The sequence below is a fragment of the Drosophila eugracilis genome, unplaced genomic scaffold, assembly GCF_018153835.1.
Source record: "Drosophila eugracilis isolate 14026-0451.02 unplaced genomic scaffold, ASM1815383v1 contig_575, whole genome shotgun sequence".
Taxonomy (NCBI): Eukaryota; Metazoa; Arthropoda; class Insecta; order Diptera; family Drosophilidae; genus Drosophila; species Drosophila eugracilis.
In genome coordinates, this window is record NW_024573454.1 from 984836 (window position 1) to 1010256 (window position 25421).

Below are 25421 nucleotides of genomic sequence, written 5' to 3' on the forward strand. Positions count from 1 at the left end.
GAATATCAAGATACTCCATGACCAAAACTCTTATACAGTTTTCGAAAAATCGTTTAAATCAAGTCAACGTTCACACTGGCAGAAAATATCGATAGCAGAAAAAATCGATTTTCAAGAAAACAAAATATATATCGGTGATTGCCCTTCCGTATTTGTTTATGTTTTTTATCCGCTAACTTAAAATAAAACAGCTGCAGCATGTCGTATATGCTCCCACATTTGCACAATGGCTGGCAGGTGGACCAGGCTATTCTCTCCGAGGAGGACCGCGTGGTTGTGAGTATTCGGAAACGGTTTCACAAATCAATCTCAGTGGATCACCATTAGTAACTATTGGTCCACTTCCAGGTAATACGCTTCGGTCACGATTGGGACCCCGCATGCATGAAAATGGACGAGGTGATGTACAGCATAGCAGAAAAGGTGAAAAACTTTGCAGTCATCTATTTGGTGGACATCACCGAGGTGCCGGACTTCAACAAGATGTACGAGTTGTACGATCCCTGCACTGTGATGTTCTTTTTCCGCAACAAGCACATTATGATTGATTTGGGTACGGGTAACAACAACAAGATCAATTGGCCATTGGAGGACAAGCAGGAGATGATAGACATCGTGGAAACAGTGTACAGAGGTGCTCGCAAAGGCCGTGGTCTGGTTGTCTCACCAAAGGATTACTCCACCAAGTACAGATACTAGAGTGGATCGTCCCTATCATCAAAGATTAGTATGTCCCATTTAGACGTAACAAATTGATAATCCCAAATAGAAGCAACTATAACTTGGCACCTTGTGTATATGTATTTTCTTCTGGTTTATTTTTCACTTGTCACATTTCTCATTAATATCGCTAACATGTACATCAATTTTCTGTTTTTTTCTTCATATATATAACATTTAACTAAGTTTGTTCTTTAATAGCTCATACTTTTTAAAAATTTTAATCCATTCTTTAAAGTAATCTTGCAATAATAATTCTGTTTTGCGCGTTAGTAGTACATATATTTCTTTTAATTTCGAATTGCTTTCGTTTACCAATTTGATCAATTATGCTTTGAGTTTAGCTAGAGGTACATATAGACATCAAGTTAATGAAAATTAATCGGAAGTAAGATCGGTCCAAGAAAGCAGGGATATTAGTACAAAAGTATAAAAGAAAATAACGCAACGAAAGGGGGAGAAAAAAAGAACATTTTTTCAGTAAAAATACTAAGTACTCGTAAACGAAGTTCACAAACTGAATGCTCTACGCATTTATTGGGCTTGGCGTCGATATCCAAACTTTGTCTTCAACATTGTTATTGTTCATTTAATACAACAGCTCAGTTTTATTACAGATTTATTATGCTTAGGTTTAACAATTGGTTCCGCTACTCTTTGACTTACACAAGTTAGGTTTGCTCATTGGTTTCATTAAATATAGGTATGTATATTTATCTACGTTATTAGTTATATGTATGTATATTTTTGCTCATTTTAAACAAATCAACGCTACAATTACAATATTTTCGAATTTTCATTTACTCTTACGTTCTTCAGCATATAACCAACAATTAATTGTTTTCTGTTTTTTTGGGGGGTTTTCTTTTGATATACCATTTTGCATTTCTTAGGCGCCACTCGAGTTGATCTCGTCGTACAAAATACTTACTAGTATTAAAAAATATTCAAACAGGGCTCGATTTATACATGTGTGGTGTATATAAATATATACTTATGCATAGGAAAGGTACAAATCAGGCTCAGGCTGAGGCTCAGGCATGTTAGAAAGTCTCTAGGGGGCTGGGTTACCTCAAAATGCAGCTCTATTATATTATCTTGCGTTTCGTCTACTAATTATGTATTTTTGATTTGAATAACACAAGTCATTTGATTTATGTACCGTTTCGTCTGTTTTCCTTTCCTTGGCTTTAGCTTTTCATAGAAAAATAGAGATGCGTAGGTGGGATGAGTTAGGAAATTGTTTACATAGATGTTCTTTTTTTTTTTGTTTTTCAATTTTTATATTCGCTTGTAACTCTATATTCTGACAACAATTCTATTATATTACCAACAATTCGTGTTCGAATAGGCAGGAGCGGGGAAATGCGAAAATGTTTCTAGAAAGTCTGAAACTTTTGTCTAGCTACGCATAAAAGACATTTAGGCATCTTTGGGTGAACCTTTTGAGGTTCTTAAGGTCTTCTGTCAGAGTACTTCTGTTGCAAGGATAACTCGATTTCGATCGATTCGATTCGATTTAAAGTTTGTTGTGCAATCTATAAAAATTTCTAAATTACAATACTTTAAGTATTTGGCTGCTGTTTAAGACACTAGAAGAGTTTTCGTTCCATAATAGGGAGAATGAGAGATAGATAGATAGAAAGATTGATATCTGCTGGCGGCTGGCGATATATCTATAGAAATATATAAATTTTCTCCTTAGTATGGGGCTGCATACGAACGCATACAAATTGGTTTTATAGATAAAGTGTGAAAAATAAATCCGAGTATCACTACTTAACTTTTAGAGTTCTATTAACAATAATAGACAACAGTCTCTAAGTACGAATACGTTGTTGTTCATGTTGCTGTTCGTTACCCATTTCTCATTACTATCGGTCTATACATGTTTGGTAGGCATGTACTACAGTAACTTCTTATGCCAGACTCAACTAACTTATATTTTGACTAAATGCGCTTAATCTAAAACTCCTTATCTATACCTAAATACTCATCAATACTCGCGTTTCATAGTTCCGGGTCTCGAGCAACCCAGGAAGTCGGTTGCCAGACCATGCAACTACCGAAAGTACAGTGAAAACTCGCCCTAACGTACTCGAATGACTCTTAGCAATTTTCTTTAACAAAAGTTTTTTAAAAACAAAGAACTTATAAGTTTCTGACAAATGGCAAAGGTTTTTACCATCCTCTTTCATTATGCTTAACTTAATGGTAGAGCTTGAAAGTAAATAATAATTCCATAAGCCCTCTATGGGGAGTTTTCACTGTAGATTCCATTACCATGCGTACAAAGTCAGTTGCTAAGCTCTTAAATAGTGGCCCGGCCCATGGAACTGCCTTCGTTGGAGCAGTGGAAACCAGTTGGGCTAGAATAGTGTCTCCTTGGACCATTTCCTGGAAGTACCGGGAAGGCTGGGATCGCGCTTTTCACCGCCCAAGCCTTCAATGCCCCGCTCCAAGTGCGAGTGGTGCAACTCCTGGTCGTCATCCTCTTCGTTGGGCAACCGGATAAGGGGAAGCTCTAGCATGACGGCGGGCGTCGCAGTCGTTGTGGTTGGTGCAGCGGCTCCACTCTCACAGCTCAAGTTAGTTGCACTCCGGGTGATTCCGCTGGTGGGAGCCGGAGTTGGACCCGATCCCTTACGCAGAATAAGTTCTTTTAAGGAGGCGGGCACACAGATGCTCTGCTGCCGGGTGGCTATCACCGAATCGGATACAGACGATGGGCAGGGATCGTGCACCAGCCGGATGGCATTCGTTGGCAGTTGAGCTGGCTGCTGGGTGGCGGAATTATTGTCCATCCGGGTGGTCAGAACGGGAACGGGACTTGGCGTTGATCGACCCATGCTGATCACCGTGTTGAGGCTGCTGTACTGCGTGTGTGTTGCGGATTCAGCACCACCAAGAGCTGCTCCTGAAGCCTCCACCAAGCCCAGCTCTGTGTTCAGCGTGGAGCATGTGTCCTCCTCCGTGGTGGTGGTCGTTGTGGTCGTCGTCGTCGTCTGAGGATCGCTGTACTGCTGTAGGAGTGGTCCACGCCTAGGGGGACTCTGACTCACCACTGCTCCAAAGTGAGTTTCCAGCGGTGGCGCCTCCGATTGAATGGGCAAGCCCATGTGGAACTGTTGAAGCTGCAGAGGCTGATTGATGAGAGCCACCCGATCACTGGAGGTGACGCTAATGGTACGATGCCTTTGCAGTAGAGGTCTCCTTGGCCGGGCACCACCGCCACCAGTCAAGGCTGCACTTGTCAATCCCCCAGAGGGCACCGCACTCAGACTCATTCGCTTGACGGGCATGGAAAGCAGCAGAGGACTAGGCTTTGTCTCCCCACTAGCCCGGATTGAAGCTGCCTGGGCTTGGGCCTGGGCGGCCGCCTCCTGCTCCTCGCTGTCGCTGCTTAGCTGCTGCATGTCATCGTCCGTATCCGCCGGACTCTCCAGACCGAAAACCGAGTCTTCGTCTAAGGAACGCAACTCGGAGTCGGGACACTCCAGTGAGGAGATCTTGAAGGAACTTAGTGAAGCTAGCGGAGCTCGCTTCTCTGGATTGTTGTTGCCCATAGCCGGAAGTTTGTTGGACACGGATATTGTGGCCAAGCTGGCGCTTCCACCGCTACCTGCGCCATTTAACCGTTCCAGACTCACTGGGGTACTGTCGACGCTGATGCTACTTGAGCTGGCTGCCGTTCCACCCACTCCGGCCGGAACTGCTGCATTGGGCGTATATGGAAAGCTGTTGTTGTTGCTCTCGTTTCGCTGCAGCTCCACAAGCGTAAGTTTTCGTCGGACTCCTAGACGCAGTTCCTCGGAGGGCGAGTCGCAAAAGTGGAACGCCTGATGGACACTAGTTGGCGGGGCCGACTGCACCGGTTTGGGAAGAGGCAGTGCCAATGCCAGATCCATGGAGCTCTCCTGGTTGTAAGGATACACATCCACGGTGTCCGCGCTGATCGAATGGATCTGCTGCTTCCTACCTGCCTGCGCACTGTCTGGATCATAGGAAACGATACTGTGCTTTCGCTTGATATTGGACGCACTAAGGTTGGATGTCCTCGAGCCGTTTCCTGATCCCGTTCCGGATCCATCGTGTACACTGCGCTCCGAAGGACAGGGAGATGCCTTAGGCGTCGGCTGGATAACCTGGATGTCTGGATAGTAGTAGTCCCAGTTTTCGATGCTCGATGTCCGCGAGGCAGTCGATAGTTTCCTTTGCAGCGTGGGCGGCAGGTTGCCCATACAACCGCCCATGTAGGCGGATGTTCGCCGCTCCAGGTAAGAGCTATCCGTGCTGCAACAGGTCATAGCACTGCTCCGACGTGAGTCTTGACCCTGTTGTGTTATAAGATGAAGTCATTACAAGATGTTTTCATTCTGGATAGGATGAACCCCTCCACTTTCACTCACCGCCATCGGTACAGACAGAAATCCGGGTTTACTGCGCGTAGAGTCCGTCCTTTGGTGCTGATGATCCGACTCATCTGGGACGCCTGGCTGCATATATTCCTCTGCCTCCAGTTCATCCTCCGTCTCCACAAAATAGTCGTCTGTTCCGAAACTACCGCCCATGGGGTAGTTGCTGAAAATCCGCGACGACTCAGAACCACTCTTGCGACGCCCAACATGGCCGGAACCAGGTCCCCCACCAGACATCGAAGAATAGGAAAAGCGACGCGGAGGTTCAAGTAGGTAACTATAGCCCACAGGAACGCCCTACACCAACGCCACCTGAAAGTACATTTGAAGGATTAGTCCCTCTACCTTATTTGAGTAAGTTTAGCTTCCTTGGGAGGACTTACCCATAGAGCCACAGCGATAGCCGCGATTCAGCAGTGGAGGAGCACTCACATTACCCAGCGAGAGCATTCGCTGCCTTCGGTAGACCATCGCATCATATTCATCCGGATAAATAGACATCCCCGTCGCTACAATGGCATCGTGGATCTCTCGCTCCTCTTCCTCCTGCATGCAAACAGCTGCCACTGCAGCCATTTTGGGATCCTTTAGAACCTTCAATGTCTCGTTGCTGCTGCTTCGACTTTTCCAAACGATCAAGAAAACCATAAGGCCAAAAAAACCGCCCAATGTGGCGGCGATCCTAACGCCGGTCATAACGTCATAGGTGGCAAAGAACTCCTCTCGAATCCTGGCCCGCTCCGCTGCATTTTCCGCGTCCGTCAGATTCCGCTCTCCCGGCGGTAGAAGCGGCATATAGGGCGTAGCCGTAACGTGGGCGTGGGCGGGTGCTGTGGGCGTGGCAGTGTTGCTGTGGTAGCTGTTGTTAATATTGTTATTGCCGCTGCTGTGGTTGGATAACGCCGCCGGTGTCGGTGATGGCGGTGGATTCTCATGTAGGACATCAGGACTCGTATCAATGAGAGCCGCTGCTTGGGGTCTGTTGCTGTTGCTGGCGGCACGGCGGGCAATGCGTTGCTGTTGTTGATGTTGCAGCAGTTGCTGTTGCTGATGCTGCTGCAGAGACTTCTCCTGATTCTGTTGAATTTGCTCCTCTTGTTGCTGCGTTGTGCCTGTGGCATGACTTGGATTGACGGATGTTACTCCGGTACTTGCAGTAGTTGCTGTTGTTGCTGTGGTGGGCGTTGCTGCAGACGACGAGGCACGTCGTGAAAGTTTGGCCATCTCTATTCAAACATTTTCTGCAAGAAAAATTAATCAGAAAATGAAATAATTGATTAAATGGTTTAAGGCAATTGAAATTTGAAATTAAAATAGAGGCGCAATTAATAAGTTTTATCTTTTCTCAGAATATTACGACTTGTTCTTATTCTTGTAAACATATATATAAGTGGCTCTTGGGCTCAATAAAGCTCAGTAATAAGTGTACTTGTAAATGTAACTAATTGATAAACTTACTGATAAAACTTAAGTCCTTTGACTTTAATCTGGAAATGCTATCTTATCGCCCTTATCACCCTTGTATTTAGCTGTTCCAAAGGTACTATAAAAGATGCGGATTTAACAATATTTTTTATAGTCTTGTCAAAATGCTTGTACAGTTTACTGGAATTTGTGTTTTCTTGGGAATTCTTTCCCTAACTGCGGCCTACGATATTAGTGTGAATATTGTTAATGGTAGGATTGCACCTTAATTTTAAATTTGTTTAATTTTTTATTATATTCTTTTTGTATCTCCTGTAGAACTTCCTGAATTCTTGAAAATAAGCACAGCTCCGTTCGTGAAGATTGGATCAAATTATTATTTCATTGACAGTAAGCAGGTTAATTGGTACACTGCCTACGAATCATGTCGACGAATGAACGCGGATTTAGTAGCATTTGAAAACTTAGAGGAATTGAATCTGGTAGCTAAATACATTACTGATAAGTATACGACTAATATAAAGACATATTGGACCTCTGGCACTGACTTGGCTGAGCAGGATGTACATGTTTGGTTTTCGAATGGACAAACTGTAAAATCGGATTTGTGGCGAAAGGGAGAGCCAAATAATTTAAATAACAATGAGCATTGCGATGAATTAAATTTGGAAGGCATTGGACTGAACGATCGGATCTGCAGTTTTACGAGTCGCTATATTTGCAAGGCCTCCCAGCCAAAGACAGCTTCTTTTATTGTCTGGTAGATTGTTCATTACATTACTCTATATCAAATAAATAAATAATCAAACAATATTTGAAAAAACTCTGAATCCTTCTTAAACAATTCCTTTGTCTTAACATCAATACATCACTGGTTTATTCTCTCCGCGTGCATACCGCATCACCGCTTATTTGGCGAACAGCAAACTCCGTCAGTTTTATGCTCCTTCACTGGACTTGGCTAACTGCCCATGAAAGTGTTAGTCACGAACAAATTGGCCATACAATATCGACGTGACTGCCATTCAGGCCAGCTGTGAGCTGCTGTTTCGAATGGTCCAATGAAATTAACGGATATCCACTTGTGGCGGAAGTGTGGGATCTAAATAGCTGCATAAAATGTATGGTATGACTTTAAAAATAAAGTGTGGAACATTTTGGGCTCTTGAGATCGAATTAAACTGAGATGATAAAACTTCTGTACTTTATTTCCTTCTACTTCATGTTCCCTTGTTATAACACAGAAATTGATTGGGAAAATTTCACTGATTGATGACGGGAAATTGAACATTGAAAATGCAACAAAATAAATGGCAATCAAAGCATGCTCAACGTTTTATTGATTTCCAAGGACATACTCGGATTTCTCTCTACCGCGCTTCAACACCTTTTTTCGTTCCTTCTAGGAATTTTATTCCCTCCTCCCTACACTCCCTTAACCCATTAAAAAGCCATAAACCCATCCACATTTCTTGGCGCATTCTTCGGCAGTGCCTCAAACTTTTTAATTGTTTTCAGCGCTTTAGCTCGTTTTCCAGCTACAGCTACCCCTTCTCTAGGCAACATTCTCGTGGGGGAATAACTTGGTAAATTTTTAACATTTTGTTGAAATGAGTAAATTAAGGTAACAACCACACCTACACATACATAGACAATGACACAGTAACAACACAGTGGGTATAAATTATATTGTCCGAGAAATTGCCTTCGCCCGCAGCATCTCCTTTTGGCGGTATCCTTGGATTTTCAACAAGTTGCACGCTCAATAATTCAGAAGGACACTGTAGCCTGTTGCCGTTGTGTGTGGCCATTGGCCATTGTCCATTGTCATTGGCAGCTAGTTGGTCAGCTCATGCTACTGCTCCTGCTCTCAGGTTTCCCCCCGCCCCCGCTGAAGCCACCATCTAATTGTTCGTTTTTGTATTGACAGTCGCGCAATTGCGGAGCTTCGCTCTGCTGAATTTTTCTATCTGAGTTGTTCTTTCCTTTCCTCGGGTTTTTTATATTTTTGTTTTACATAACTGTATGTGTGTGTGTGTGTGTGTCCTGCCAAGGCTTTGTCCTGCCAAGGACAGCGGCAGTCAGTCAGGGAGCGACATGATTATTGCAAAAGTTTTGGTCTAACACTCGTATTCCACCTCAAGCTTCTACCTTGGCTTATTTCGGTTTTCCATTTTCCATTGCCCATTTTTCCATTTCCCTTGCTTTTTTTTTTCTTCTCTCCACGAACTTGTCGGGCAAACAAGAAACTTTTAATGGCTATTATACATTGGCCATAATTCGTGTCCAACTTCCGTGCAAATAATGAGGAAAAAAATGTAAAACACAATTTGCAGTCTAAGCAGTTTGGAGTGATTTTTAATGGCCCCCCAGTTGGCGGATTCTTTTGCCGGGCAATTATATTTGAATTCCACTAATGGCTGTGAAATTTGTCTCGTCTACTTTTCCACACTGAACTTCTTAGAATGCAAAATGAAAAGTTTCCTTAATAAGACGCTTTAATGTGGACTTATGGCAATGAAGTTAGGTATCTTTTCAATTTGGTATTATAGTGATAGCAGGCTTATGGCAACGATAAGGTGATAAGGGGCTTATTATATATCAGGAAGATTATATCTCAGGAAGTTAAGATAGTTTACTTAACAAATATATTTTTCAAAATACATCTCAATGCACGTACACCAACAAAACAGAAATTCTCTCAGGAGGATAATACTTTTCCTGGTTGAGGAAACAAAGTTATTGAATACTTGTAATAAGTTGCAGCTTCCGTTTGCCATACAATGGAACTTGAACAAATGCTGCCAGCTCACCAATTTCTGCTACCCCAAAAGAAGACAAACTCCCGTTGTTGAAACTCCCGTTGAGTTCTATTGATGGATTAGCACATTTGGGGATTGGGTTTGCTTCTTGCTAGGCAAGGATAATTGCCTTTGGCTCAGTTCAAATACTTGCGGGGGTGTCTCTATGTGTGTGTGTGGGCCAAAAAAAGGGCAAACAATATACGTAGAATACATTAACAATGTCCGCTCGATGAACGTGTGTATCAACGCCATATCGATGTCAAAGCGGGCGATGTTTTCGAGGGTGGTATAGGTTTCGGGGATTGGATGGAAAATGAGCGGAAAATGTGGGGGGCTCAAGCTAACCAAACAACAACAATCGCTACAACAAGAACAATGTGTTGCTTGTTGCGCCTTGTTGTTGCACCATGATGAATGATTGTGGTTTTGCCAGCGGACAAATGGACAAATGGACAGCGAGCAACGGACGACGGACAACGGACAAACATGCTGACAGGCGGCCTCGACTTGGATTTGATTGTACACGGTGCGTATGCGTAATGCGTGAAAGGAGTGGAAATAATAATTCATCATGCCCGGGGCAAGTCTGCTCAATATACATATGTACATGTTGTATATAAAAATATATCTGCCTTATTTTGGGACTATCGTATTTTTACTTTAGCAAATGAAATTGACGGCAAATCAATTGAAATTTCGGATAAATATATAAGCTCATACAAGAATGCCTTTGTCAGATTTTGGGGCACCTCGAATTGACTTTGCCTCCAGCCAACCGACAATGAAATCATTCATGTGCATTGAGGCGTTCGCCACAAATACAGAATCAATGATTTCCAGAGAGACAGTTAAATAAGTTTAGTTTAAAAGGATTTCAATTTGATCTAGCAAAGTGGCACCTATCTGGCAATCTTAAATCAAATTATCTTGATTATAATTTCAAGAATCTTTAGTATTTATTTATTTATATACAAACTCAAAGTAAGAATTTCCTTTTAAGTAAATGCCGCTAAACGATAAATAAAAAGAGCATTTTAGGTTCCAGTTCGATTGCTGACTTACTAATGAAATTGTTTGCAATCCATTGATTTTTTAATACCCAATGAGTCCCTACTTAAATATCCATCATTGTCATCACGCACACACAAACACACTCTCTTGAGCAACTTAAGAGCACATTCACGCTTACATATATACAAAAAAGACCACATATAGCAACCTAAGCGGCTTAAAGAAGCATTAGGCAAATGAAAATACTCAACGGCAAAAATTTGTGTCCTTTTTTCGATTCGATTTGCTGTCCTTATACTTGGCCTCCATTTGGTTTTCTTCTTCTTTTTTTTTAATTAGCTAAAATGTCGACAAAGCTGTGGAATTGAATATTTTAGAAGCTTAACGGAGAGAGGAGGCTTTAAAATAGTGAAAGGAAGAATAGAAAGTGGTTTTCAGCGAGTCTGCCTGCCTTATTAGTGTCTGCTTTGTCTTTTCCAAAAGGCAGCGCACAATGCCATACAGACAGCCCAAATTATGAGAATTACGGCATTCCACAGCCGCGCCTGCTGAAAGTCCTGCCCGCCGCCACCTCTTATCTCTATCTCCAAGTAGTCCTGTTTTCCCGTACTCCCCCCTGCCCCTTCTCAAAAACACAGCCGTGCGCCATTTAACAAACATTCCGTTAATCTGCTACACTTGCCAGCGCCATGGCCACGAGCCTGCCTCTCACATCCGCTTCTTTATCCTGATCCTGCCCCTGTGTTCGTGTCTCCCTTGGCTCTGGCAGCTTGGCTATTTAACCGACAAAATATTAGAATTATTTAAACAAATTTAGTTAGGGAGATTACATAAAAATACTAGTCAAGTAGTTCAACATTTAGGTTTAAGGAAATTAAACATTTTGAGTTAGCTTACTTTACTTAAAGGAAAAGCCTACTTACAATATTAAAGACTAACTTAACTCACTTTTAAATTATAAAGCAATATTAATAAAGACGTTTTGTTATAATTACTTTAAAAATCTATTGAAAAAAGTAAAATATAAAAGCTAATGGAACAAAAGGAAGGAACGTTTAATAAAATATTTCCTGGTTATTGAATTCCAATTTTGCCCAACATTCAGCTGCCGATTGCCCAGCTCCTTCAGGTGTTTTAAATGTTTGATGTGGCTTTTTTTTTTAATGTCAGCACTGGTATCGTGTCTGTGCCTGTATGTGTGTTACCTCATGCCGTAGAACCGTGCGACGTTGTCCTCGTTGTTACTGCTTATTGTTGTGCTTTTATTGTTATGGCCATGTTTTTTTCCCAGTCTCGTGCCTGCTCTTTTTTTGTTGTTGTTTGCTGTTTCATTTGGCGGCATTGTTGCTCCTGCGCCTGCCCCTGCTACGCCCCCTCGCCTTCTTGCCCTAATAAATATATATGTAGTGTATGGTTGTATGTGTGTTGCCTTTGTCTTTAGTGCTAAGCGTTTTACGTTTATGATCCCAACTCAGGACCAGACACAGAACAGACCCTGAATTCCTGACCCCACCCACGGGCTTATGTGTCGCTTACAAATGACTTTTGGATTGCATTCCGGTTATTGCCACTCATTCGAGCACAAATTATGCACTTAAAGACCATTTTTGGCACCCACAAAAAAGATGGGGAATCACCAGCCATGCTGTAAAAGGAAGGAAAACTCGATTGCTTTTCCCTCTAAATGTGTCACGTTTTGAATTTGTTCTACTTTTAATATTTGCTCAAATATTTACCAGGATTACGTGCCTGGCCTAGCCAAAAGATGTCCCGAACAGGGAAAGGCAACGATAACCAAACGAAGATGACTCCAGGTCGAGTTGGGTTTCCCTAAGCTGCTACCATTTGCCCCATCCACTTTGCCATTTGCCACGTTAATAATTTACTGTCAACTTGTATATTTATTGCTTAATCACTCGGAAGACCACAGATAATGCGGGTAAATGTGTGTGCTTGTGTCCTGTCCATAAATCAAATTCATTTCGGCAAATGAAGTCAATTTGCAGTCAAAAGTCATTGGTAATGGAATCAGTGGGAATTATGAGAAAGAATTGTTGTCTGAGAAGGATGAGAAGATGAGAAATTTCCACATTTAATTACATTTATTTAACACGGATGTGTTAACTCAACCAAATTAATTCATTTGACTTTGGCATTATTTTCTACTATCTAAGAAATTAAAATAAATCTAAAAATAATAGAAAACGACCAAGTTTTCTATGCTTTAAATCCATTTAGATTTTAGATTAAAACGAAACTAAATTCAAATTGCAATTTGTTTTATTTGAACTAAGACCATAAAACAGCTTTCCCATTTAGTGTCAATGATTATCCAAGTGCCTAGCCAACCTCCCTGGTGACCCCATAAAAAGAGCCATTAAGTGTCGTCTATGGCCAAACGCTTTGCCAGCTGACTATGGCCAAAAGCTGGCAAAGTAGTTAAATTAACAACTAATTTAAAACAATTTTTATGTGGCAGCCGGACAAATGGCTTGCCTCCCTCGCTGACCGCCGTACAAAGAGCCATGTCACTGGACTGTCCAAGGACTGACTTTTGTGCCAGCGGGTTGGGGACAGTGTGGCCTGTCATGTGAGTGGACAATGACGTCTAGACAAATTTATAACGACTGTTGTTATCCTGTTGGCGGCATTCAACATCAGCATCAGCATCACCAACAGCAACATTCCCAGCATTCCATTCCGCAGCGGACATTTAATTTTGACACGAAGATTGACAAATGCTGGCGGGGTTTCGGGTCAGCTGGCATGGCAGCATCGGTCGTATGATGTGGCATTTGTGTCAGTGGAGTCAAGTGTCAATTAAATGCTTTGCGGGCCACACTTCATTTTGCGACCACTATGACCAACACATGGCGTATACGTAATTCACTTCACCATATTCCACCACAACAAATGATATTAAGGGTGACTGTGTCACTGCTCTGGCTCTTTTCCTGTGGGCTGACACTTGACTTGTGCTTCCTGTTTGTTTTGTTCGCATATGTACTATCTGTATCCTTTACAGCGGCGTTAAAGTGCCAAGCAAAGAAGTATAATGAAAGCGCCGCAAAGTATGCAGCAGAAACGTACACATGCACAGGAAATAAACGTCGCTTGAGTTAACAATTACTGACACCATTAAAGTTGTTGCCTGCCACGCCTACCGCCCACAGCGCCGAACAACCACTGTCCTCAACCTTTTCTGAAGTAAAGAGTGTCTCAGAGGGTCACAGAGAGAAAATCATTACTTTCTTATTTTTAGAGGTGTTTGTTTTTTATAATTTTCAATATTTTCTATTTCATTTGGTTGTATTATAAAGTTAATTGGAAAATATTATTGATTTTAGTTAATTTAAATTTTTAATGAATTTTGAATGTTTGCATGAATGTTAGACTTTTCTCTCCGTGCTGTCTTCTTGCAGCTTCATCTCCATTATCCTTAGCTTGCCTTATTGTTGCGCCTTGTCTTTGTCCTTGTGTGTCTGTGTGCTTTTGCGGGGGTGTCATTGTACAGTGTACACTGTACAGAGTACGTGCCTGGCTCTGTGCTTGTGTTTGCTGGTGACATGTGCCTGGCACAGATTGCACATTGTCTGCAGCAGGCAGCTCACACACATTTTTCTGTGGTCCTGCAACTTTTTGTCCTCCAGCCAACAGCAGCGATTCGCAAACTAGCAAGCAAGGAGCATTTTATGCAAACGACGGCAAACTTTTGCCACAATTGAGCAAATTGCTGTCCGGAAATGTGCTTTGATTCAATAGCCAGGGGCCAGGACACCAGGCACAGGACGCGTCCAAAAACTTTGGTCCACCAAGTAATTTAGAAGTCCATTCGCCCACCCAAAGTTGCAGTGGCCACCCAAAAGTGTATTTATCATAATGCCAATGGCTCTCGCCACTCCAAACTGCAATTTTGCCAGGAGCATAGAGGAAGGGTCAGCAGCTGGCGCCATTAACCCATTAAAAGCCCACAACAAGGACCGCATCACGTAGCTGCCGAGCATCATACACAGAAAAACCAAAACTATTACATTTTAAAAACTAAATAATAGTACAAAGATTTTTATGATAAATATGAAAACTTCTAAGCTTCATATTTTATTCAAAACTTTGAAAATAATATCTGTAAATATTGTTAAAATATTTGTTGATAATAGTTTTTGGTCAGTGTAGCAGACTGCATCAGGTATCCGGATGGATCTCGAGCGCCGCAAACACAGCACGTAGCCACTTCTGTTGAGCACGGCCAACCCGACAGATACGAAAGGGTTGAGGAGAGGGTTAGAGGGACTGAAGAGGTTAAAGGGGGTTGAGGAAAGAGGGCAGTTAAGTACGGTTGAGAACGCACACACACATACACACAGCAGCAGGTAGTTGCAGGCACTGCAATGTGGCCATTAAATCAGAGTTAACAACTGCCTGTTCCTCTGCGCACAATGGGTCAGATAAAAAAGAGATATATTTTGGCGTTTCATAATATTTAATGGTCACTTTCAATATATTAACTTATCTTAAATTGATTTACACTTCTGCACAATAAATAATGTTTATATAAAACAATTTCCAGATATCTTTAAAAAGGCATTACAAACTTCAGACTTTTCAGTTACAATTTAAGTTTAGGATATGAACAGCCTGATTAACTAATTTAAACAAAAATAGAAAGACCTATTTCTATTCCACCTTCTATCTATATTGCCAACCAATGACCAACTTTAAATAACAGCTTTCAAGGATCCACCAGCTCAGCTGTATATCCCCACTGTATGCCATTCACCTGACCTGTTTGCATTAGCCCCGCGCTCCTGGAGCAGCTGCATCCGCCAGCCTGCAGCTGTTGAAATCACGACGACGAAAAAAGATTAAACTGCGGCAACAACTTTGGCTTTATTTGCAAAAAAGTGCAGTGAGCTTGGGTGGCTGGGTGGCTGTGTGGCTGGCTGGCCAAAAAACAATTATTTGTATAAACGTTGGTGAGAGGGGGAGATGAGGGGTGGAAGTGTATATTTATTCTAAGGCCAAAGGCACCAGGCCACGCCCACGCCAACGCCAACGCCAACGCCCATCCACAAGGACAAAAATGTGAATGAGGAGGAGGGAAAAACAGTGACAGGCGAAATAAATTGAGGGAGGTAAATGCCAGCAGACGCCACCTAGCGGACGGTGACAGCGAAACTGCAACATATGCGGGAGCCACCTGTTGTTGTAGTCATTTCTGCTAACGCTGCACTCCCCAACCACCCCCTCCCATACTATTTCCTTCCCTGTCTGCCACTGGCTTTCATTTCATAGTCCCGCAGTTTTATTTCATTTCACTTTTCCATTCGCTTTGTTGGTTTTCCGACGACCTCCCTCCGCCATGATTTTCCCATTTTCCCAGCATTTTCCCCTATTTTTCCCAGCAGTTTCATCTCTTTTATTTCGTTCTGCGTTGTTTTACATTTTGTAATTGAATACTTTAAGTGATTTTTGCTTTGACTTTTCGCTGCTTAATTGACAAAAAACAAAACGACTCTAAGCAAGGGCGAATCGACTTATTTAGCTTTTGAAAAGCGTCACTTAAGCGAATTGAAAAGATTTATTTGCAAATCAAATGAAAAGGTCTCTTAACAGATTCAGGGCCTCAAAGGACCTGGAGGATCATTTCGGTTCAGTGAGTTGTAAATAGATGAGTAATTGGTGACATTGATTTGATTTATTCGTTAGCAAGCTGTGACTGACTACAAGGTGTAGAAGTAAATGAAAGCAAGTTCCAAAAATATGCCTAATGTAAAGGAAATAAATTCCTTAAAACGCTTTCGTTATGGAGAAGGATATCTTTCACTTTCACCTTTCATATCTAGACCCTTGGCCATGACGTAAATAAAATTAAAGATAAAAATTCCTTATCATTTCTTTATTAACATGCCTTTCTTATTACTTTGTTATCCCTTTGTATACTTTTGCAGAACTTATATTAATAATAATTTTTATATAATAAAAAAAAAAAATACAATCAAAAAAAGTCCCCAAGCTTGACCCCGACGTGATTTGAACACGCAACCTTCCGATCTGGAGTCGGACGCGCTACCGTTGCGCCACGGAGTCCACGTGAAAAACGCTACCCGAAACGCAGCTATAATGTTGTTTTGCTGATATTCGTGTGCCTAAAAATAATACCCCACCATATAATGCCCACGACTTTTCCGCTGCCACAATTGCCATTGTTGTTGTTGTTGTTGTTGTTGTTGTTATTTCCATCGACGTCAGTCTGTCCATTCACTTTTACCGCCTTCCAATTACCGCCCGCCCTCGAATTAGATTATCTGTTTAAATTAGTTTGCCTTTAGCTATCATAAAACCGTGAAAGAACTTGAACCATATGAAAGCACTATGTTTACTCATTTACTAAAACTAGGTTATTTATAATAATAATATTTAAACTATTAATTATTAATATATTTATAAATTATATTTAAAGAAATGTCAAAATGATGTTTTAAAAATAATTGTAATTATAAAATATTTCTTATTTAAACAATACTTAATTCTAATCATATAATCATAAATATATATTTAATCGCGTTTAGCTTTGATTAGATAAGCCATGACGTCGACAGCGCAGCCGGCATTGCTGCAGCAGAATTATCAGCTTGGTTAAGTTTAACCCACTTAGGATCGGCAAAATAAAAAACTGGTTTGGCAGAAATGCGAACTGCAGTTAGATCTCTGGCAACTCGTTTTGAGTATGAAAAAAGCATTAGCAAACAATTATCAATTGGCCAGATTTCTAATGGATTGACCATCACTTCACTTCACTACAGTGAAGTCAATGAATGTGTAACAAAAGTCCAACCTTTTACAAAGAACCTTACATTTTCCGAAATCTATACATAAATGTCAAAGGTTGTCACTATTAAAGCCATTAGTCACCAACTATATATACTCGTATATCAAAATAAGTTGCCCAAATACCGGAATTTATATGAAACAAATAGCTTTATTTCAGTAAGAAATGTGATTAATAGATTGCATCTTTGCTTAATACAGCAACTCATTAATTAAACCAAACTACTGCCTTACTCTAACAAATTGCAATTTAAATATTAATTTCCTTAATAACGAAACATGTGAATGCTATTATATTTATGTTTGCTTAGGCTAGAGGTGAGCTAACTAAAGTTTGTTGTGTTAGCCAAATCACCATGAATAAGCATACTAACACGAAAGCTGATTGAGATCTCCAGGGGCTGGCACACGGGCACCCAAGTTCAATGGCTGTATCCATGAAATACCAGAAAACACCTGAATTCATGGGAACATGGGCGCCTATTTATAGGTTCTTGATTAGTTTGCCCCGAACTTTCCACTGCGCACTTGAATACATTCGCTATAATTGTATTCAAGCGCAAAACCCCAAGGGAGCCACACGAGCCAAACGTAAAAGACTCCTCATGACCCTCGACCCCTGACCAGCCCTGCTAACACACACACACACACCCACACACAACCATTCATGCTTATGGGGCACACTAATAAATACTCAACAGTTGCACATTTGAAAATTTTCTGTGGAAAATGAGCCGCAAAAAGGACCTGGCGAAAACTGAAACTAAATAAAAAGCGAGATACTCGCTCGGCCTTCTATTTTTTTAGTCAGTTTCAGAACACCCTGGTTAAGGTAGTCCTATTTGGTCTTCATTTTAAACAAGAAAATCATTTGCATTTTTAAAGATTTTATTTATTTCTAATTTAAAACTGCTAGAATGAAAATTTTTCTTTTAAGAAAAAAGAACAAATGTGTTTTGTTTATTTTAGTTTTATCTTCATTTAAACTTTTGAAGGTAAATTTAAATCAATTTTTACGAAAAGTGAATGAAAATAAATTTAAAATTTGTTAACAATTGTAAAAATTAGTTAATACTATAACCGTTTATGATACTTTTTAATTTTAAAAGGATATTCCCTACTTCGACTTTGCTATCTCAGCTCGTTCTTTCCGATTTTTTCTCATTTCAGCCGCAAACTTTCCCAGCTCGTCCTTTCACAGCGCTGTCTGTAATTGTGTACTGCACTGTGTATCCGTGTGTGTGTGTTGGTGTGAGTATGCCATTTGTGTGTGCCTCTCCGCATCCTGGTTGTTTGTATGTGAGAAGCGCACGGAATTGCCAGCCAGGCGCTCAGATAACTGCGTAGGCATCCTGGCAGCTCCACGTGGAGCGGGAACAGGAGCAGGAGCAAGCCATCCTGGCACAATGTGCAAATGTGGTGAGTACAACGAGTACATTGAGTAAAACGAGAAGTAACAGTGGGTGTAGAAGTAGGAGAGCACTCATTAATAAGTGAGCAGCAGTACAAAGAGAGACACAAAACAGGACGAACAGGAGCAGGAATCAAGCAAAAAATACGAAAACTCACAAACACACACACTGACTAAAAAGCTCTCATAAAATCCGAGAGTTAATGGCCGCCCGAGTTTTTTTTTTTCTCAGTTAAGTAGTTACTGTTGGGAGTTCCAGCATAAGCTCTACTTAATTCGTTTAAGGACAACGCAAGTAGCTTTGTCCTGCCCAACAACATTCACCACCCAAAAACCCTGAGCCCCAGAGTCACAAGGATCTTGGCTAGAGCGTGACACAAAAACAAACAAATAGGGTAATGTGGATGGGCAACGAACCAGGGAACATTTGTGTAGAGTCACTCTTAGTAAGGAGACTTAAATGAAGTTACAATTTAGTTAGCTTCCGGTTAGTCATCTCATATGCAAATGTCTGATTTAATGGCAGTGCAATGATCTTGGCAGGAAAGAAGGGGAAATGGATATGAAGGTGTTTAGTCAAATGACTTAAAGAACAAAGAAAGTAAGTATGGGATAGAGATTTGTCACCACAGCAGGTTTTAAGGTACTTAATCTACTAAGTTTAAGGTAACTAACTACTTCTTATTCAAAATAGATAATTAAACTGAAAGTGAAGCTATTTTAATCCCCAAACACTTATGAATTGCCCACAAAAGTTGCTCTTTGCCTGTACTTTGATTTAGTGAGTCAATAAAATATGATTAACAGCACTGGGACCCATTTATGTTCGAAGAACTTTGTCATCCACACAGATAAGATATGGTTGTCTATAAATATCCGCATAGAAATAATTGCCATGGTGACAGGAGAAGGTGTGCTGGATAGCTGAGTAGTTTATTGATGTTAAAATGTCTACCCACTCGTGGATAAATAAATCATAGCTTTCTAGCCAATTTGCCTTTGATAATCCAAATCAATTTACAACCCCAATCCAAGCACTCCTCTAACTTTGCCCATCGGAAAGTTAAGAACTTTTCCTTAACTTGGTTAAGTGCCAAGAATATTTCCCAAGGTGCTTTTCTCAACGATTTTCATCCTTCTCTTGCCACTGGCTTACACCACATCCTGCATGTGTGGATGTGTCAACAGTTCTTTTTTAATTAACTTTACAGCATCGACGGCAGTTGCACACAAACTTATTTAATTAAATTTCGCCATTGAAGCAGCTAATTAGATTTTTAAAACGCCACCATTGTGTGTTGCTGTTGTTGTTATTCCTTTTCCTGCCGCTGATGTTAATGATGATGTTGTTATTTTGTTGGTTTTGTTTGGTTATTTGGTTGTTGCCCTGCCTGTTTTTACTGCCCCATGCCGCTTAACATAATTTTTGGCGAGTTGGCCATAAAATAGTTACAATTATGTTTGCTCAGTCGGCTGCGGGCTGCGGATCCCATTTTTGTGTGTGTATGTATGGGTGTGTGTGTGTAAAGCCGAGGCCCAAGGACTCGTCGGATCCTAGCCAGCATAAATTTGCATAAATTTTTGGGACTCATTTCAGCAGCGGCGGCTGCCGAAAATCGATACGAGAAATTTACAAGCGAATGGCAACAAATTAATATGATTAATTGGCACGTTGCTGGTGCGTGGCAACAAGCAAAAGGGGCAAAACTTAGTTAAGGTATACAGCACGAAGAGGAAATACCCTGTGATCAAAATAAATACAAATAAAAAAACTTTTAAATGATAAATCAAAACAATTATGTAAGTTTAGAAGTTTATTAAGCTACTTTGTATATCTATAAAAATAACATTGAAATACATTCTGAAATGACTAGAAAAACTTTCAGATTCGGACACCATCTTATATACCCTGAAAAATCACTATTACCCTAGCAGATTGTGGCCACTGGCATTGGGAGTTAACCTGGCACTGGGATCGGACCTCAGACCCAACGCTCACAGCAAACAAAATCTGAGCGAAAAGCTCGCTGACAGCAGGGTTTCCACTGGAGGTGGAGGTCAAAGGGCGCTAGGCGTGGTCAGAGAGGGGGTGGGGAGGGGGTGGTTGAGGTTACGCGCGAACTGAGGTGGGGCTGCTACTGATTGACAGCACGTGTAAAAATTGATGTGGAGGTGGTCAGCTACGACTGGGGCAGGGGTCACTCCTTGGGGTCGTGCCAATTTGATAAAAACTGTGTGTGCGCACAGAAAGGGATTTTCATTGGCAGTTTAACTGGGTGTTAAATTGGTCAGCAGCTGTGGCACTACAAAAATATCGAGTAACGCAAGTATTTAGCACCTGCTTTTGAAGAGGTGTGAAAGCACTCGAAAGTACTTCTCTGAATGAGTTAATATTCAGGCATATATAAATTTTACTAATGGTTTTATGAGGGAAAGAGGAAATTGATTTGGCATGAAAATAACAGATGTGAAAGGAAAATTAAACAAAAATAGAAGGCGATTTCCCAGAAGAAGAAACGAACTGAAGATCAGTCTGCCTCATTTTCCAGGTGTCTGATCATATGACGCTTTATGAGCACGACGCTTTTCTCGTTAAACCGAAAGAATTTTCCGCGAAAAACTCATTAAAAACAGTTTGCAGAACCATTATTTAGTTTGCTTCAGCAAATCCGAAACCAAGAAAGTTCTCTTACTTCTTTATTATCCTTGGAATGGCAGTGAAAGTTTGAAGACGGATCCCAATTGGCCATTTATCTCGAAAAGTTTCCAACGAAATATAAACGGGAATTTGTGCATAGTATTTTGGAATTAATTCAAACCCAGCATTCGGCATAGTGAACTCAATAATTGTGCTTGTTAAATATTTTAAAAGCCAAATGCACACAACGAAGACAGGAGTCAGCAGCAACAGGCAGAAGGCAGCAGGCGGATATAGACAGGATTTTATATAAGCAAGGACGAGCACGACCAGGATGTTGGCTGCTTGGTTGGTTGGCTGGTTGGCTGGCAGGCGCAACTATAAAATTCATTGAGAGCAAAGTTAAGCGCAAACTAAAGCAACAAGTTATGCAATGCCATGGTGGTAGGTAACAGTTGATGGAAAGTGGAAAGGGGGCTATGATGTCGTGCCGTGTAAGCGTCACTTAAAATGAACCGAAGCCGTTGCTAAAACGTGCTCCGTGAGCACTTGAAACAAGAACAGATTTAAGTGCACGCCCTCCCACACTGAAAAACAACCAAACACACACACACATATACACACACACCATAACGCCCACTTCCGCCCAAGGCTGCTCCGATATTTTTGTCACTAAGCATTGGTACCACCTCCACCTTGGTCTGACAAACACTCGGGCGTATACGTAATCTGGCTACGAGGGCGGGCCATTGGGCCAACAGGGGGCGTATGCGTGCGCGTGCTTTAATGAATGTGCGACTGTGTGCGATAAGAAGCCGCTCTGGGTCTCTGGGTCGCCGATAATGATGAGTATCATTAACTGCCTGCTGTTGACATTAAGTTGCCTGCCGCCATTGTCCTTAAAGTCCCTCCATTCTCTCTCACCCCTCCCACTCTCATTGTGCACTTTAAGGCGATTTTCCACACTCAACCTTGATGGCTGCCTTTTTTGCAATTTTCTCAATTTTCCCTTCACCAGCCAGCCAGCCAGCCATTTTGTGACATTTCCCGTTTTGGATAAACGCATTTTGCGCGGCCTTCGAAAGCCAAATAAAAAAAATTCCATACGCAACCTTTGACACTTTTGCAATCAAGGCAGTGGCAAACGGCCAGTAAATGCACCTGTGTGGGTGTCATTGTGGCAGCAACAACAACAACAACAACAAAAAACTAAAAAGGACCCTCAGAAAGGCTTTAGGTTGCATAAATGCATTATGCTGAGCTCACACTATTTTTACCCTCCATCTACCAGGGAAGTGTCTGTCCCTTTGTTTGCCAAAGAAAACATATTTTATACAAGTTTATAAAATCATATTGCAGGCAGCTTGTTGCTGACATAATTCTAGACTTTACAGATTATACTCTCGGGCATATTTTAGTTATGAATGAGAAAGGGATTTCAGCTGGCATTCAAAATGTTGGGGATTATTATTGTGGGAATATTTCATTTAAATGTAAAACAAAACAGCAATAGTCATCTGCGGTTGAAATAATAGTAGTTTGAAAACATAAATGATGAAATTATGTGAACATTTCTAATAATATTTTTCCAAACATCGCAATAAATATTTTATTAAATACCCAAAACATTTTTGGTTTCTTTTTTTTAACATAAAATATTTCAAATAATTGAATAGCAATCTCTTTCTATTTTTCATTTTAATTATATTGCTTATTATTGTTTTTTTTTTGGCCTAATTCAATTAATTTTTAATGTCAGCTCTTAATAAATATTTAATTTGTAAGAATTAAGCCAAAGGCAAATTGATTGCGAAAGGAGGAGAGTGTGTGGGCGAGCGGTGAAAATAGACCAACTATCAAACCGCATTTGTTGGCGTTGGTTTAACGCAGTTCTATCGATTTGCGATGTCAGTTATGCTGCACTCACACTCATGCACACGCTTGAAAAGAACAAAAAAAAAAGAAGGTAACTTATACATGGACAGCCTCACACATACAGAACATACTGATTGCTTTGCCGTTTTTTGCTCTATTTTTTCAGGCTCTCCCTGCTATTTTTTCCCAGCCATTTCCTTTCATGCTGCCATTCATTGATATACGAGTATGTGAGCCATGTGCGCTTTCTGCGTTTGTGCCGAATATCAAGGTAAAATTCCTGCCTCTGCAAGCTGCAATTGCTTGGCAGAGTTTACACGGTTATCTGATAGCTTAATTTGATTTGCTGCTCACAGATACTTTCGCACACAAAAGAACTTGCACTTGCACCCAAACAATGCCATCTCTCTGTCTCTATATATCTACCCGTCCCTGTCTGTGGTTTCCACGCTCGATTTCCGGTCTGCCTTTGATTTCTCCATGCAACAATTTTCGTTGCCAATTTTTCTAGCATACTTTTGGGAGTATTGGGGAATTTTGGGTCCATGTTCGCCATGCAAGTGCTTCTCAATTGATAAATGGCCTGCTTTCTGGCAAATCATTGGCAAATGAATGCATTTGCATACACATTTCATGCAGCCAGACTGTGTAGCCAAAAGAATTTACATATCTTTCTGTAAATTAGACAGCACAGAGCTTATAGTCTACTCGCTTAGTTTCGTTTATTAAGCGAAGCTGACTAAAAATGTGCACAAATTGTTATATAAAGTTATTTTCCAACATAATAGGTAGCTTAACTAAATGTATATAAGTTTATTTCCCAAAGTAAGTCTTAGTTAATGTAGAGTTTATTATAAAAAGAAAATAGATTTCCTTCGTGTCAGGCTACTTAAGCCTCTTTTTTTCGCGCGAGCATGCCAAGCTCGCAGCTTTCATATTAATATTTTTTAATTAAAAACAGAGCAGCAGAAACTGGCTGACTGACTGGTAGACAGACAGGAGAGCGCTGCACATGGCGTATGAGTGATGTGAGTTTGGGCCTCAGTTTGGATGTGGGCGTCCATCACCTGAAGCATTTGTTACGCCAAAGCTGCCGGCATTTCCTTGGCTATCAAGCATGCATAAGAAATGGCAGATGCTTTTTAAGATCCATTTAAATTTATATTTCCCCTTATTGTTTGGTATAAATTATTGAAATGGCATTTCCATCTGTTTTTCCACCATCTGTCCTCCGGCACGTGTCCATAGCCCATTTACGACTCCGTCCGATGCATGCAGGCACACATCCGGTCAACGAACGTGCCGCTCACGGTCTCGTCCCCGTTTCCATTACACGGCGTTAATTTGGGTCCACAGCCTTGGGCAGCTGACCCACAATTCGAGGCGCCAGGAAAAAGATAATGGAGAGCCAAAGGAAGCCGATTAATTGCATCTACGAAAAACTCTGAGAAAGTCCATGGTAGGAGAAGGTCGCTTTACTTAAAAAACAAAGCTTAAGAATGTGAATGTCACAAGGATTTATGTATTATATATTTTATATTAATCTTAAAAGAAAGATTTTATAAAAATTGTTAAGCCACTTAAAGCCTCAAAGCTTAAAGGGTTGCCAGTGGATATATTTTTTTAGTAATTTCTCCTGCTTATCTTTAATTTAAACTTTAACAGCACACATTTATTATATTTTTTATCTTCATAAATCTCATATATTGAAATTTAATGGGCGTTTAGATAAATGAAATAAATAATTGTGTTTTTTTTTGGATTTTTGCTGCCCCATTGCGATATTGAAAAGCTCTTGAAAGTTCTCTCTACATGCCTGAAATGGCTTGCCAAATATTCCTTCTAAAATTCCAGCACTCTTAATCGACATTTCTGTTCGGTTCTCTTTGCTGTGCTTTCTTTTTTTTCGTTTGCAATTTTCATGTTTGGAAAACTGCTGTTCCTGTGCTTCCTTTGGGCCGTGTTTTACATGCATTTGGCCCCCGAAAAGAGCGGAAATATGTATAAAATATACATAAAAAATGAACATTACTTATGCTCGACACGTTGCCGTTGCCGACGACGGGCTTTTGTCGCTGCAATCGAAGAGCTCACCTGTTCACCAGTTTCACCTGGCCGTGGGCTTTTTCCCGTGTTAGTGTTATCGTTTACCTGTCTATACAGGTGAGAGCCTGCAGGCGGGAAAGTCGGGAAAGTCGATGGCGATAAAGGCACACACACACACACACATCTACCTCCATTCTCCCTCCCCACAAACCATCCGCATTCAAATTGTTTGGGCTCTGGCATTG

The 25421-nt window shown here is 41.0% G+C and overlaps 2 protein-coding genes and 1 non-coding gene across 3 annotated transcripts in view; 1 reads left to right on the forward strand and 2 right to left on the reverse strand.

Moving 5' to 3' along the window:
• Positions 1-113: 113 nt before the first annotated feature.
• Positions 114-788, forward strand: LOC108102609 (thioredoxin-like protein 4A). The gene is made up of 2 exons (XM_017207713.2): positions 114-276; positions 349-788. Exons 1-2 carry the CDS (start codon positions 199-201, stop codon positions 697-699), a joined length of 429 nt encoding a protein of 142 aa, XP_017063202.1. The 5' UTR covers positions 114-198; the 3' UTR covers positions 700-788.
• The window catches only part of LOC108102607, a 40093-nt gene continuing 15448 nt past the window's right edge, over positions 777-25421 (reverse strand). Inside the window, 4 exon segments of the mRNA XM_017207711.2 lie at positions 777-5054; positions 5130-5435; positions 5437-5450; positions 5522-6379. Of these exon segments, the coding sequence (XP_017063200.2) occupies positions 3090-5054; positions 5130-5435; positions 5437-5450; positions 5522-6362 (3126 nt within the window). The 5' untranslated portion in view covers positions 6363-6379 and the 3' untranslated portion in view covers positions 777-3089.
• Positions 16394-16465, reverse strand: Trnaw-cca. The gene has a single exon. It is a non-coding gene; the product is annotated as a tRNA-Trp (tRNA).